Genomic DNA, 13,377 nt, shown 5'->3' on the forward strand with positions numbered 1-13,377 from the left:
TATTTTTTTCTTCTCTTCGTAGTTTAGGTCAATTATCATGGTTCTATTCTTTATTAAGGATTAAAGACATAGGAGGAGTTTTTAAAATTTTCTCACTGAAAATTGTATTTACTAATTTTTTTTACAGCCGATACCAGGTATCAGTATTCTACTCTCTATTGTGGGCCACAGCTATATTTGTCTTTATTTACTATTTCGATAGCACAATCTAACGCTAAAAAACTCAATCTCTATCAAGGGTCACAGGTATACCAGTTTATTTGAATATATTACTACAAATTATTTTTGTATATTATTTTAAACAGACAAGCCCAACGATCAAGATTTCGGGCTCGAGTATCATATATCTGCATATGTATTTGTTTCAATAACTACTTTATGCTGTTTCTATAGGACCTTACAGTCATATTTAATGCTAAACATTAAAACTTTAGTTTTAGGTATGGATTCTAGGTATACAACAATTTTTGACCACTCAGTACTACTTGCTTTATATAAGAAGTGTATGTGTAGTTGAAGCCATATAATTTAAGCTGGTTAAAGGTATAAAAGGCTTTTGAGAAATTCACCGACATCTATACCTTTTTTATGTATTTGATATCAAGGATCAAGTAACAAATTTGTGCTCCCCGTCATTGTTTAAAGATATACAAGTATTTTTTAAATTTTTTCTTTTATTAATGTTTTCATTTCAGCAGTGTATTTCCAATTGATTTAAAGGATCAAGTTTTTGCCTCCATTATAGACTAAACGTATACAGTGCTATTTGAAAATTTAAATAATGTAATTTGCTTTCGTCTAGTACTCACAGTCAAGACAAGTATCAGGGCTCCACGTTTCCTCATAGAATAGAAGTGAACAAGACTCTCTGAACATTTAATTACTGCCTCTTTTAACTACAGCTTGGCCTTACCGTACTTACATTCGCTACTTATCCTGTGGCTGCAAGGAATCACATAACATTAGCATAACGTTATTACTGCTCATCATCTATCCCAATTAACAACATTAGCAACTCGGCATACTTTAGCTTATTTGTTAGTTTTGGGTATGTTTAATTCAGCCACTAGATTATCCACTGTATTGTATATCGCAAACCTCTGGATATATCCTCACAGTATCCTCCCCATGCTAACATGAGCCACGAAACTGATCCCACTCAATCTCTAATATTCAATCATTATAGCTACCACAATCACTTTTGAAGCGCTAGTATCTAAATCAATAGCGTATTAACAGTTGAAGGTCAGCTATGCATACGTATATGGCTACTCACGGGGCTATCTTCGTCGTCCTCGTCGCCACCCAGGGAATATTCCCTGAACTAGACATCTTATTCGCCATTTATTTAACCTAATAGATCATACATACGCTCAATCAGCGTAGCCAATGCCATACTAGATATCCATTCAATCTTCGATTATACATTTCGTGCTATATGGGGTGTTCATTTCAAATTTATCTCTAGGCATATAGGAGCTAAATCTACATTACACACTAAAAGATTCGAAGCTGAATAAGATTTAGTTTTTGTCTAGCTTCCTCATTTTTAAATAAATTACCTCCAATACACATTACAAAAAAAAATAACTTGGCTAGTTCCATTCTCTGTGTAATTTTTAATAGCTTTGTGTTGGTGTTAATAGGAAAAAAAGGAGGATTCTGTGGTTTTTAGTGTCGATTCTGGTAGTTTTGTGAAGTCACTGGAAACACGGAGGTTTGAATGATGATTTAGTTTTGGCGGGAGTTGCATGTACACTGAAAAGTTGTAGAAAAAACAAGGCTATCCTTACGGACAAGACGACGGGACAAGATTTTGAGGAAAAGATATCCATCTCTGACGTCAGAGATGATTAGTGTAACAATCCCATTTTTTTTGGGGGGAGCGACTAGATAAATGGTTCTTCGGATTGCCAATAAAATCACTGCCCTTTTTTTACTACAACATCAGCGCATAATTTTTTTGACATTTAACATGAGCAACATCAACAACACCAACAACACCAATGACCTTGTCATTGTCAGTGAGACTTCTTCCAAGAAGTACAATACTGCTTTGACCGAGTTTAATTCTATCTTTCTTGTTGGAAGACAATTTTCTTCAACTGTAGCTGTTCGTGAAGCTGTCAAGGCATATGGTGCCACGCATAATATTGCATTTTCCACCATGTTTTCATCAGAAACTCGCATAAAGATGATCTGTAAGCATGCGGGCGAATATAGAGACACTCGTAAGGCTGCAAAGATTGCTTTAGAAACCTCTGCCAGCAAAGAGAGTCCCCTTCCTGGATGGGAAAGAAAACGTGCCAAGGATACACAAAAGCATGGCTGCCAATGCTTTGTGTACGCCTCTAAGAAAAAAGACGGAAGAGTTGCTGTGCACTCGTGCGAGGCACAACATAACCATCCAATTGAGGAAGATCGTAGGGCGTATGCTATGCACCGAAAACTTTCGCCTGAGGCCATGGCCCTTGTAACAAGACATCTGGAGAATAACGATGATGTATCAACCATCTTCAACAGTTTGAAGATATGTGGATACACCAATGTCGTACGTAAAGACATTGAGAACATCAAGCAGCACTTTGGAAAAGATTATGAAGGAAAGGAGATGTTCGGTTTTATTACCACTTTACAAGACCTGGACTTCTATATCCGCTATACTGTTGATAATACAGATGACAAAAGAATCAACATGGTTTTCTTTGTTCGCAAGGATGTAATTGAGGAAGCGCGAAGAATGCCTGAGACGATAATCATCGACGCTACATATAAGACAAATAGCCATAGAATGACATTTGTCAATATTGTTGGTACCAGTAATGTAACTAGTAAATCTCGCGGAACATTGAAGACATTCCCTATTGCTGGTGCTTGGGTAGAGCATGAAACGGTTGAGAATTATCTCTGGGTACTTCGTTGTCTCCGTGATGCAGTTTGGCCAGATGTCGAAGACAATAACAGCGGCAATAGTAACAACAATACAGCAACAACAACACAAACAAAAACAAACACATACACACCTCTTCTTCCTAATGTGTTTATAACTGACAACGAGAAAGCATTGCGAAATGCAATTACCTGTGTTTTCCCTGAGTCGAAGCAAGTCTTATGCTATAAGCATATAAAAGATAATTTCAAAAAAGACTTGCTACCGACGATGAAGGGAGAAGAGAGCAGTGAGAAGAGAGAGCTTTTGGAGACTTTGGCAGGGTTTCTTGACAAGATTGCTTTGAAGTGCGAGACGCCCGAAGAAGTAAAGAAAGAGACAGATGGGTACCTCGAGTTTGCAAAGGAGAATTGCAAGAATCAGGGGAAAACCGCCAGTAATTTCCTTGAAAGGTACATATAGAGCCATTGAACTTGACAAAAATAGCTTATTAATTATAAAAAATTGGTAATTTTTGTATAATTTACTAGAAAAATGAAAGACAAGGAGAACTGGGTAAACATGTACGTTTATAAATACCCTCACTTTGGAAATCGTACCTCCAACCGCGCAGAAAGTGCACATGCTTCCCTCAAGCATTCTCTTGGTACCTCTTCTGATAAATTGATGACAGTGACACTAAAAGTGAAAAAGTGGTATCAGGAACTGGTAAGTTTGCATTATCTTATTTTATTTTATGTGTTAGTTGAATAAGTTCTCTAATTATAATTATTTGCTATAATATATTTGTATATTAAATAGGTTGATGATCGTAAATGCAGATTAATGACAGAGTGCCTCGGAGAGAGCACAGAAGTTGTGTTTGACAAAGTCAACGGAGTGAGACTAAATGACATTCGTCAAAAAATTAGCCGCTTTGCAATGGACAAAATCAAACTAGAACTATCAAAATCAATCATACCTGAAAAATTGACCAAAGAGTGCAAATGTCTCTTACATTACAACTATCTCCTACCATGCTATTATACACTCGCTACTTTTAATACAATTCCAATCTCCCTAATTCCAAGACGCTGGAGAAAAGATTATCTAGAAGGAGAAGGTAATACATATAACAGTTATAACATTATTTTCTCATATGCTATATAATTGTATATAGACCACTTGACAATTAACAACGCAGAACCAGTACCAGCAAACATTGCTAAAATAACAACTATATCGCCTCAATTTGATTACGATCTTGAGCTTGTTCATGAAGGCTTTCACAGTACACACAGCAAACAAGAACAAATAGATATACATAATTTAGTAAAAAACATACTAGAAAAAACGACCAAGCAGAAACTTGAGGATCTTAATGGTCCAACAATAGTGGAAGACATCAAAGGCCGACCCAAAAATACAAAGCGTGAAATGATTGCATTACAGCACTGCATTGAAGCTGAAAAAGAAAAAGATACAAAAAAATTAAAATAGCAAAAGAACAAAAAAAGTGAGTATTCATTTATAATACATTACATAAATCTATTTCACTCAAGTTTTTCTCTATTTTCTAGAAAACAAATATCCTCAACTCAAGAGCAAAAAGCCTTGCAAAATACCACCAATCTTGGCTTGCCAATCGATCACACAATATTAACAAATCTTACTATTGCTCCTAAACATATAACCGAAGTCTTTTCTCCCGAAGCAGATGGCAACTGTGGATACCGAGCAATAGCAATGGAGATATATCAGGACCAGGAGAAATGGCCTGAAGTTAAAGAAAATATGCTAGAAGCCTACTTAAAATATCAGCATACATATTACCAGGGAAGAATGGAGAATGGCAACATGCCTGCATCCACAAACCCGCTCATAATCAGTCTCAAAGACAAAAGATCACCCCTCCCACAGCAAAATTGGTTCGGAACGATTGACCATCCACAACTTGTAGCAGATGCGTTCAATAGAGCAGTAGCTGTATATTGAAACACTCCAAGAGAAACAGGCGACTGTCTCTTCGTTCCATTAACTACCACACCAGAAAAAGTCGAACCAATAATCATCATCTTGGACATCAACCACTTTCTCTTTGCGAAACGTAAACCTATCAGAAACTTCACTTGGCCAAAAATAAATCCTTTCCACAAAGCCATAGTCAAAAGATATGGCCTAAGTGACAACTCAATCATGTATTAATTACTAAGGTATATATTTTGTACTTGAATTGGCATTGATAATATTAACATTGAATATTTTATTTTTGTAGTTTTTTTTTATATATTTTATCTCTATTTATTTTTATATCAACTTTTATCTTTCTATTAATTTTTATCTCAATTGTCAACTTTTTTTATAATCAATATTTTTTGAAACTTTTACGAAATACTCGGATTTGACCCCCCAAAAACAATGGGATTGTTACACTAATCATCTCTGACGTCAGAGATGAAAATATTGTCCTCGAAATCTTGTCCCGTCGTCTTGTCCGTAAGGATAGTCTAATATATAGATGAGGATCACAAAAGAGATGAGGGATATAAAAACACCAGTCATAAACTTAAAGTCTAGGTCTGTACAGGCGTTTAATATTCAGTGATCACTGATTTATATTTTCCACAGTGCTATGGAAAAGATAAAAGTCACATGTCTAGCTTTTTTACATTTTTCCTAGTAAAATATTCACAAATTTCCATTGCTTAAAGTTGTAGCAAGCTCTACATACAAAAATTGTTACACATTTCGCCTTTGACTCTGATTTTCTGAATATCTTCAGCAGTGAGATAGCTTTTAATATGTATAAAGCCAAATACCACCACTTTAGCTAAAAAAATGTTACTTAGCCCAACAGTTTGATTTAGTTTATTCTAAATAAAAATTAAAGTCTACTTTTTTTTAAGGAAGACAAAAAAAAGGGACTGCTGGAGATGTTCTAATCAAAATTTCAGATTTTAGCATGCTTATCCTTCCATAACCTCGAATATAACAACACACATCTTCTGTTTTATGAAAGCTAAAAAAATGTACCACAAAACCAAAACCAAATAAATTATAATCGCAGATTGAATTAACCCAAATTTATACCTTTTGTACTTTATGTAATTCAATCAATTTTTTGATTATCTTGCGTTCTAGTAATTCGTTTTTGCTCAAAACAAGTGCGTTAAAGAGCTAGAGACAATAAAAAACGAGTGGGCTAAGAGGCATGGCGGGCTTTTAAATAAATCGAATTTTCGGAGTATGAATTAGCGAAAATTGAAATCCAACACTCACTCCTGCAGTGGGAAAGTAATGTTTTCAGTCTCCATTTGAGTAGTATTAAAAGACAGAACATTTATCATTTTATCAGGCATGGATTTGATAGGAAATGTCAATTTGAGAAATATATTCTCTGGTTGAGAAAGTCAATAAAATCATTAGGGATAAGTAAAATATAAACATCTAATATAGATATGTTACAAGTGTCTTTATAGCTGTATATACTTTAAGAAAAATTATAATGTTTGTAATAAAGATCAGTTATTTTATTTTTTATTTATTTATAAAGACAATGTTATACATTTTTAATTTAAAAAGAAGTATGAAATTGTTCATAAATTTGAAAGTGTCTTTCTCGCAAAATATATATATAAAACACTTGTATACTTTACAATTCTTCAGTGGTAGTTACTCATAAATCAATGCATGCTTTTAAATCGAAAGAAGTAAATGTAATTATACAAACAGCACTTTCATAGAACCTATTGTTTTCTTTTATATTTTACTTTGCTTTACTTATAACATTAATATATATATATACAATGTGAAATATATCAGTGATATTTAACTTGCTTACATATATTATTTATGTACAGCAAATATTTGAGATAAAAATTAATCTTCAGACATAGTTTTGTATATAAACATAACAAATGGTTCTCTGCAGTAGTATTTTACATTTAATTAAACAATTTATACTGAATTTCTCTACGTAAATTAACTATATCAAGGAGTTTCTTTCTCGAATGCAAAGCTGTTGATAAAACATATATTTAACATGTTATATAAAGTAACTATAAGTAATTTTTCTTTGAAAGTTTAACAAACAAACTCTTACTATTGCTACTTAAAAAGTTACTTCAAATCAGAGAAATAAACTAGATACATAAGCATAGCTTATTACATATTAATAATATGCTTCTCCAACATTGGTCTAAACCCTAAACTTTAGGTGCTCTTCACGACTCCAGACCTTGCAACTGGGCGTTCCACAAGACCTATCACCCAGACCTTACACAAAACAATTTTGAAACTATATGTTACGCAAAATACTTTTGAAGTACTTGATTTCTAAAATGTCATTAAAGTGTGTTAATTTTCTTGTATTATTTTTTGTATTTTTTATTTCGAAATATTTTTATTAAAACAAAACAGCAAAAAACTATAACTGCCTTACATAAATTGTTCTTGGAGAAAGAGAAGTCAAAGAATTTTTACAAGCATTGTCTAATGCTTGACCCTAGCTTTTTCTAATCAGCAAATGACTCAGAAGAGTAGACCAATTCATTTAAAAGGTAATAAAATAGAAGTAAAGAAATAAAATAACATATTAAGGGGCTTCTCAAGCGCCCAACAAGACTGAAAAGTTTGTGCAGGATTTCCTTATACAGATTGGACAGAGTTTTCATAATTAGTAATCATAGACAAAGTTTTGTCCAGGCAAAAAGTAAAATCCAAAGTTTTGTCCAAACATTACTAATTTTGGAAACTCTGACCAGTCCGTATAAGAAAATCCTACACAAAATTTTCGGTCTTGTTGGGCGCTTGAGAAGCCCTTGACTAATATCTATTTAAAGTTCTTGCAAGTGCATATTAGGAATTTGAATAGGACTAACTGTTACATTAAGATGCTATGGGCTTAGACTGGCACCCATAATGTACCTAACATTGTTCCACAACATATTGGCTTTTGTACTTTCTAATAATATTAATGACCTGATAATTTTTAAATCACAAAGCCTTATATCACACAAGTAGAGCTAATTAAAGTTTAGCTTATATAAGTATTACTATTATTAGGTCTAAGAAAAAAATAAAGGACAAAGTTAATCCGAATGAAATGTTAACACAATTGATTAAAAAGACATTAAGATGAATATGAGATGTGAGTACGGTGAGACAGGAGAGAGTTGATTTGATTGAAGTGAAAGAGAGAAGAAGAGTGAGAGTGATTATATTTAAAGATATTAAGGAAACTTTGATGGTTGAGTATTTGTGTTGGGTGAAGTTTGTTTGGTGTAGAAGTGGTTATTTAAAGATATACTAGAAGGTGGAAGCTTTGAAAATTATGTCTGATGGGATGGGGGGCATTGGGATCGAAGAAGGTGTTGGAAGTATAAGCATATGAATGTTGTGTGTGTGCGAGAGTTGAAAGCCAGATTTGAGAATGGTGATATATGAGACCTTGGGCTTAGAGGAATATAATGTACGGTTTTGGAGTGTCGAAGTTTTATTATATGGCTATGATTTTGAGCTGTATCTTGTAGTGGTAATAAAAAAAAAAGATATGTTATGGTTGTTGGTGTCAATTCTGATAGTATTTTGAAGTTGATGTTAGTAGTGTCAAAAAAAAAAGCGATATGTTATGGTTGCTGGTGTTAGTTTTGATAGCATTCTGAAGTTGGTGCCGATTCCAGTAGATTTGTAAAGTCAATGTATGCATGGAGGTTTGACTGAGGATTCCCAAAATGAATGTGGTATGTAAAAAGAAGATTCAAGACATTGCTAAAAAAAAAAGATTTTTTTTGTTTCTGTTGCAGCTCTGTTAAGGTTATTTCTGATAGACAGTCCTCTCCGAACAGTATTGACTGAACACTAGACAGTATTTCAACCTTTGTATGGGCGGTAGTGTCACTGTGGATTGGCCTGCTATGTTTCTTTCTCTTATGGGTACACATAGGCTGTTTGCACCACAAATTGATAATTTTAGTCTACAAAAAGACTTTTGTAAGAAGCCGTAGACTCTAATTTATCAGTGAGCATCTACACAGTCTACAAGAAGACATAAAAAGCAAACCACCTTATACTCTATATTTTATTATGGCACAGTCAAGGTATTGGCAGAAAAGCTGGTGTGTGCGTCTTTATATAAAGAAAGACTGGGATTTATACAGTATACTTATACATCTTGGAGACAGGTATTTAACCCAAAAAAAGAAAAAAAATGCCCTGATAAATTTAAATTTTCCAAATATAGTACCGAGCCCGCAAAGATATCGACGAGAAACGCGTTGGTACCCACACCCTGAGATTGCGGGATCGAAACTTCTTTTAACCGCATTTTAAATTTTTCAATTTTTTCATTTTTTTATTTTTTTTCAATTTTTCATTTTTTTCAATTTTTCATTTTTTTACTTCTTTACACCAATTTACTCTCATACTTTTAATAAATAGATTTGAAACAAAGACTTCAAGTATGTTATTTAATATAACACATAAAAAGTATCCTATGTATTTTTCTTTTTTTCTAAAGCCTAATATAGAATATTATAACATATATTACACAGCCATCCATTTTAAGAGTGTCTGTCAATATCACTATCCTTTTTCTTTTTTTTTTTTTTTTTACTTTGTATATGTCTTGGGTTTTGTGCAGATGCTCCAATTAGTGCTTTTTTGTATACATGATCATAGAGTTCTCTCTTGTATGTAAATACTATACATTTGTTTCAAGACAAAATCTTACTGAGTTTTGAATATACTAAAAGAAAGCTTTTTGAAGTCGGATCGAATAGTATATTTTAATTCAAGGTACACAGTGTTAGATAAGATTTAGATATGTGCCACCATTAAATAAATTGTCCAAGAACGGATCAAAACTCGACTTAATGAGTGTAGATTTTTGCACAGCTGGTGGGTTAATCCAGTTCTTACTAAGTAGCAGAAGAAAAATTAAGTGTCTAATATATTGTCTAAGAATATTAAACTAATATACAATCCGATTGATACACATTTCTGTCTGCATAAGTGTACCCAGTTTTTTAATCCAAATAATGGGTTATATATATATATATATTCTGAAGATATGGTCTCCATCTTTAATATCTGATTTGAATGACCAAGAAGGTCTCGCAGCCTCAAATATATGCCTACTAATATATAATATTTAATAAAGAATAATACTTTAAAAGAATAAAATTTCAATTGGTATATATTAATGCTGTAAAGTTGCAAAAACCGAAGCTAATATCAAATTAACGTGGAGTAAATTTGATTAAAGACCATCGATTCTTTCAATATACTCATACAACAAGCTCTACAGCTATAAAATCTTTAGGATCGTGTCCTTATTAAATCTGTCTATATAATTGATGTAATAAACATTTATGGAAATCAGTCATTTTGTCTCAGCTAAAATGTTTTAAGGAGTGCATGTATATTTGACATGATGACTTCAGCACTTCCCACAGCCCTCAATCAAAAAGTATATCAATAGTGCAAAAGTGCGCAGCAAATTTTTCTCTCTTTTACCTCTTTCCCAAACTTTCCGCCTGGTCCAAAAGATAAGTATCTTTTTCTTCTTTGCCTTTCTACTAGAATATATCTAACGATCTACTTTGCTAGCAGTGACGAGTGTCCGTGTTTCTGTCCATGGGGTTTTCGTGCCTCCGTACTCTTTCGGTAAGCTTTTTTTTTTCTTTTACTAAGCTTTATCTAAATATTCATTCTTTAGATGGGTGTATACACACCGGTATATGCCTGTTTGCGGAGCTGTGGGGAGTGAGCAATCGTTCCCTGTGGTAAAAAAAAGAGTTAAACCCTTTACTGAAGCTCTTTGGGTAAGCTCAATATTATATTCTGTACTCTACTCAACATTTACTAACTATGTTTTTTTTAGGTGGGAGTATATACGCACCGGTATATATTTCTATTTAAAGTAGCTATAGCGTCAGGCATGGAGGCCTTTGGGTAAGTTCCTTATTAATACTATTACTATATCAGACTTTGACTAACAATCTATTTAGATATTGTGTTAGCCAACCGACGATCAAGCCGTATATCAAGTAAGCCAGACCTACACGGACGTTTCGTTTCCGTCGTAGAGAAGTTTCCAGGCCAGACCTACGAGTGGTATTGCGCGAATGCGCTCGTACTGTGTCTTCAGTGGTTCGCTGCTGATTACATAGCAATTTTTCGAAGTTGCACAAGTGTCTGGCAAGGCGGTTTTAGTGTGCGCGATGCGACTTTAGTCGATACTCTAGAGAGTGTAGCTTGCTGGAAGGTGTAGGCTGACGCGCAGCGCTGCCTTCTGGCTTGAATTTGCTCTCCACACCGCTCTCAACATGGAGGAAAATAGTTGCCTATGAAGTGTTGTTCTACATAGGGTGAAACCGCCAGTCCTATGACGATCTAGGAGTTTCGTTCCTAGATTGTCCCCCTTCGTATATACTAGACCTACAGGAGACGTACGCACGCACGTTCTTTTGTATTGTGTCTACAGTCTTTGTTACTGTAACACTGGCAATTCTTGCGATTGCAAACGGCACTTTGTGCTCTAGTAGTATGACCATTAATTGCGCAAGAGTCTAGGGATTTGGTTCTTGTGTGTGTGCTGGTGCAAGCCAGTGCTTAAGAGAGAAGAAGCCAGCTATGAGAGTGAATGCTGACGTGCAGCGCTGCAGGATGGCTGGTAGAGACTCTCCACACTACCCTTGGCATGGAGGAAGATAAGTTCCTATGAAGTGTCAGTTGCTATAGGGTATGACCAATGAAGTATTTTCCACCGGGCGTTTCGTTCCCAGGTGGCGCGCGTTCTTTTCTAGACCTACAAGAAGTCATTGCACGGAATGTACTCTTGTACTGTGTCTTCAGTGCTTCGCTGCTGATGTACATAGCAATTTTTTAAATTGCATAAGTGTCTAGCCGAGTTGGTTCTTGTGTGCGCGATGCGGTTGCGGTGTCAGCCGATACTCTAGAGAAAGCTAGCTGGTTGTAAAGGTGTAGGCTGACGTGCAGCGCTGCCTGAGCACTGGTTATCTTTCTCCACACTACCTTTGTCACTATTGAGGAGATTCTGTCTCCGAGGAAATACTGGCGTCAAAAGGTAAAACCAACAGATTCCTTTATCTCTCTGGGCGTTTAGTTCCCAGATGGGACCCCATTTCTTTCTAGACCTACAAGGGGACATTGCACGGAATGCACCTTTGTACATTGCAAGTATTTATACTTGCGCCAAGTGTCTAGCCGAGCTAGTTTGTCGTGCGTTTGATGCAGTTGCGGTTGCCAATTCGTACTTCAGAGAAAGATGGTTAGTTGAGAGGGTGTAGGCTGACGTGCAGCGCTGCCTGATCACTAGCTGTCGATCTCCGCACCACCCTTAACATGGAGGAAGATAAGTTCCTGTGAAGTGTTATTGTTCAAAGGGTAAACTAGTTCATTTTCCCTCCCCGCTGTCAGATCAGGTCTTCGTCCTGGGGAGGATGGATCTACTTTTATAAGTAGAGAACTAAGAATCTGACATTATTTTTTTTTCTCGTTTTTTTTTGCTAATAAATATAATATATTCTTTAGCCTTGACTTTAATTTTTTTTATTAATAAAAACCAAATCTTTTTAAACCATTCCAATTGAGCTCTATTTTAACAATGATTGTAATAAGCATTTCCCTATTAATAAAAGCTAGATATGTATGTAATAATTTAATTGATTAAAAAGACATTAAGATGAATATGAGATGTGAGTACGGTGAGACAGGAGAGAGTTGATTTGATTGAAGTGAAAGAGAGAAGAAGAGTGAGAGTGATTATATTTAAAGATATTAAGGAAACTTTGATGGTTGAGTATTTGTGTTGGGTGAAGTTTGTTTGGTGTAGAAGTGGTTATTTAAAGATATACTAGAAGGTGGAAGCTTTGAAAATTATGTCTGATGGGATGGGGGGCATTGGGATCGAAGAAGGTGTTGGAAGTATAAGCATATGAATGTTGTGTGTGTGCGAGAGTTGAAAGCCAGATTTGAGAATGGTGATATATGAGACCTTGGGCTTAGAGGAATATAATGTACGGTTTTGGAGTGTCGAAGTTTTATTATATGGCTATGATTTTGAGCTGTATCTTGTAGTGGTAATAAAAAAAAAAGATATGTTATGGTTGTTGGTGTCAATTCTGATAGTATTTTGAAGTTGATGTTAGTAGTGTCAAAAAAAAAAGCGATATGTTATGGTTGCTGGTGTTAGTTTTGATAGCATTCTGAAGTTGGTGCCGATTCCAGTAGATTTGTAAAGTCAATGTATGCATGGAGGTTTGACTGAGGATTCCCAAAATGAATGTGGTATGTAAAAAGAAGATTCAAGACATTGCTAAAAAAAAAAGATTTTTTTTGTTTCTGTTGCAGCTCTGTTAAGGTTATTTCTGATAGACAGTCCTCTCCGAACAGTATTGACTGAACACTAGACAGTATTTCAACCTTTGTATGGGCGGTAGTGTCACTGTGGATTGGCCTGCTATGTTTCTTTCTCTTATGGGTAC

General features: G+C 34.8%; 4 protein-coding genes across 4 annotated transcripts; 1 reads left to right on the plus strand and 3 right to left on the minus strand.

The window, feature by feature from the left end:
• Nucleotides 1-3,424: 3,424 nt before the first annotated feature.
• On the plus strand, nt 3,425-4,369 carry PHYBLDRAFT_176343 (hypothetical protein; the record flags this gene model as incomplete). Its single annotated transcript, XM_018437740.1, has 3 exons — nt 3,425-3,598; nt 3,692-3,992; nt 4,050-4,369. The coding sequence occupies 3 exons, from the start codon at nt 3,425-3,427 to the stop codon at nt 4,367-4,369; spliced, it is 795 nt and encodes a 264-aa protein (XP_018283265.1).
• A 93-nt stretch (nt 4,370-4,462) lies between these two features.
• On the minus strand, nt 4,463-5,067 carry PHYBLDRAFT_176344 (hypothetical protein; the record flags this gene model as incomplete). Its single annotated transcript, XM_018437741.1, has 3 exons — nt 4,463-4,506; nt 4,543-4,646; nt 4,703-5,067. 3 exons carry the CDS (start codon nt 5,065-5,067, stop codon nt 4,463-4,465), a joined length of 513 nt encoding a protein of 170 aa, XP_018283266.1.
• Nucleotides 5,068-5,234: 167 nt separating this feature from the next.
• PHYBLDRAFT_176345 (hypothetical protein) lies at nt 5,235-6,228 on the minus strand (the record flags this gene model as incomplete). Its single annotated transcript, XM_018437742.1, has 4 exons — nt 5,235-5,376; nt 5,539-5,699; nt 5,960-6,023; nt 6,149-6,228. 4 exons carry the CDS (start codon nt 6,226-6,228, stop codon nt 5,235-5,237), a joined length of 447 nt encoding a protein of 148 aa, XP_018283267.1.
• Nucleotides 6,229-10,928: 4,700 nt separating this feature from the next.
• PHYBLDRAFT_153703 (hypothetical protein) lies at nt 10,929-12,065 on the minus strand (the record flags this gene model as incomplete). The annotated part of the gene is made up of 6 exons (XM_018433231.1): nt 10,929-11,028; nt 11,111-11,214; nt 11,332-11,408; nt 11,522-11,588; nt 11,638-11,678; nt 11,864-12,065. The coding sequence occupies 6 exons, from the start codon at nt 12,063-12,065 to the stop codon at nt 10,929-10,931; spliced, it is 591 nt and encodes a 196-aa protein (XP_018283268.1).
• Between the last annotated feature and the right edge of the window lie 1,312 nt (nt 12,066-13,377).

Source organism: Phycomyces blakesleeanus (genome assembly GCF_001638985.1).
Source record: "Phycomyces blakesleeanus NRRL 1555(-) unplaced genomic scaffold PHYBLscaffold_48, whole genome shotgun sequence".
Taxonomy (NCBI): Eukaryota; Fungi; Mucoromycota; class Mucoromycetes; order Mucorales; family Phycomycetaceae; genus Phycomyces; species Phycomyces blakesleeanus.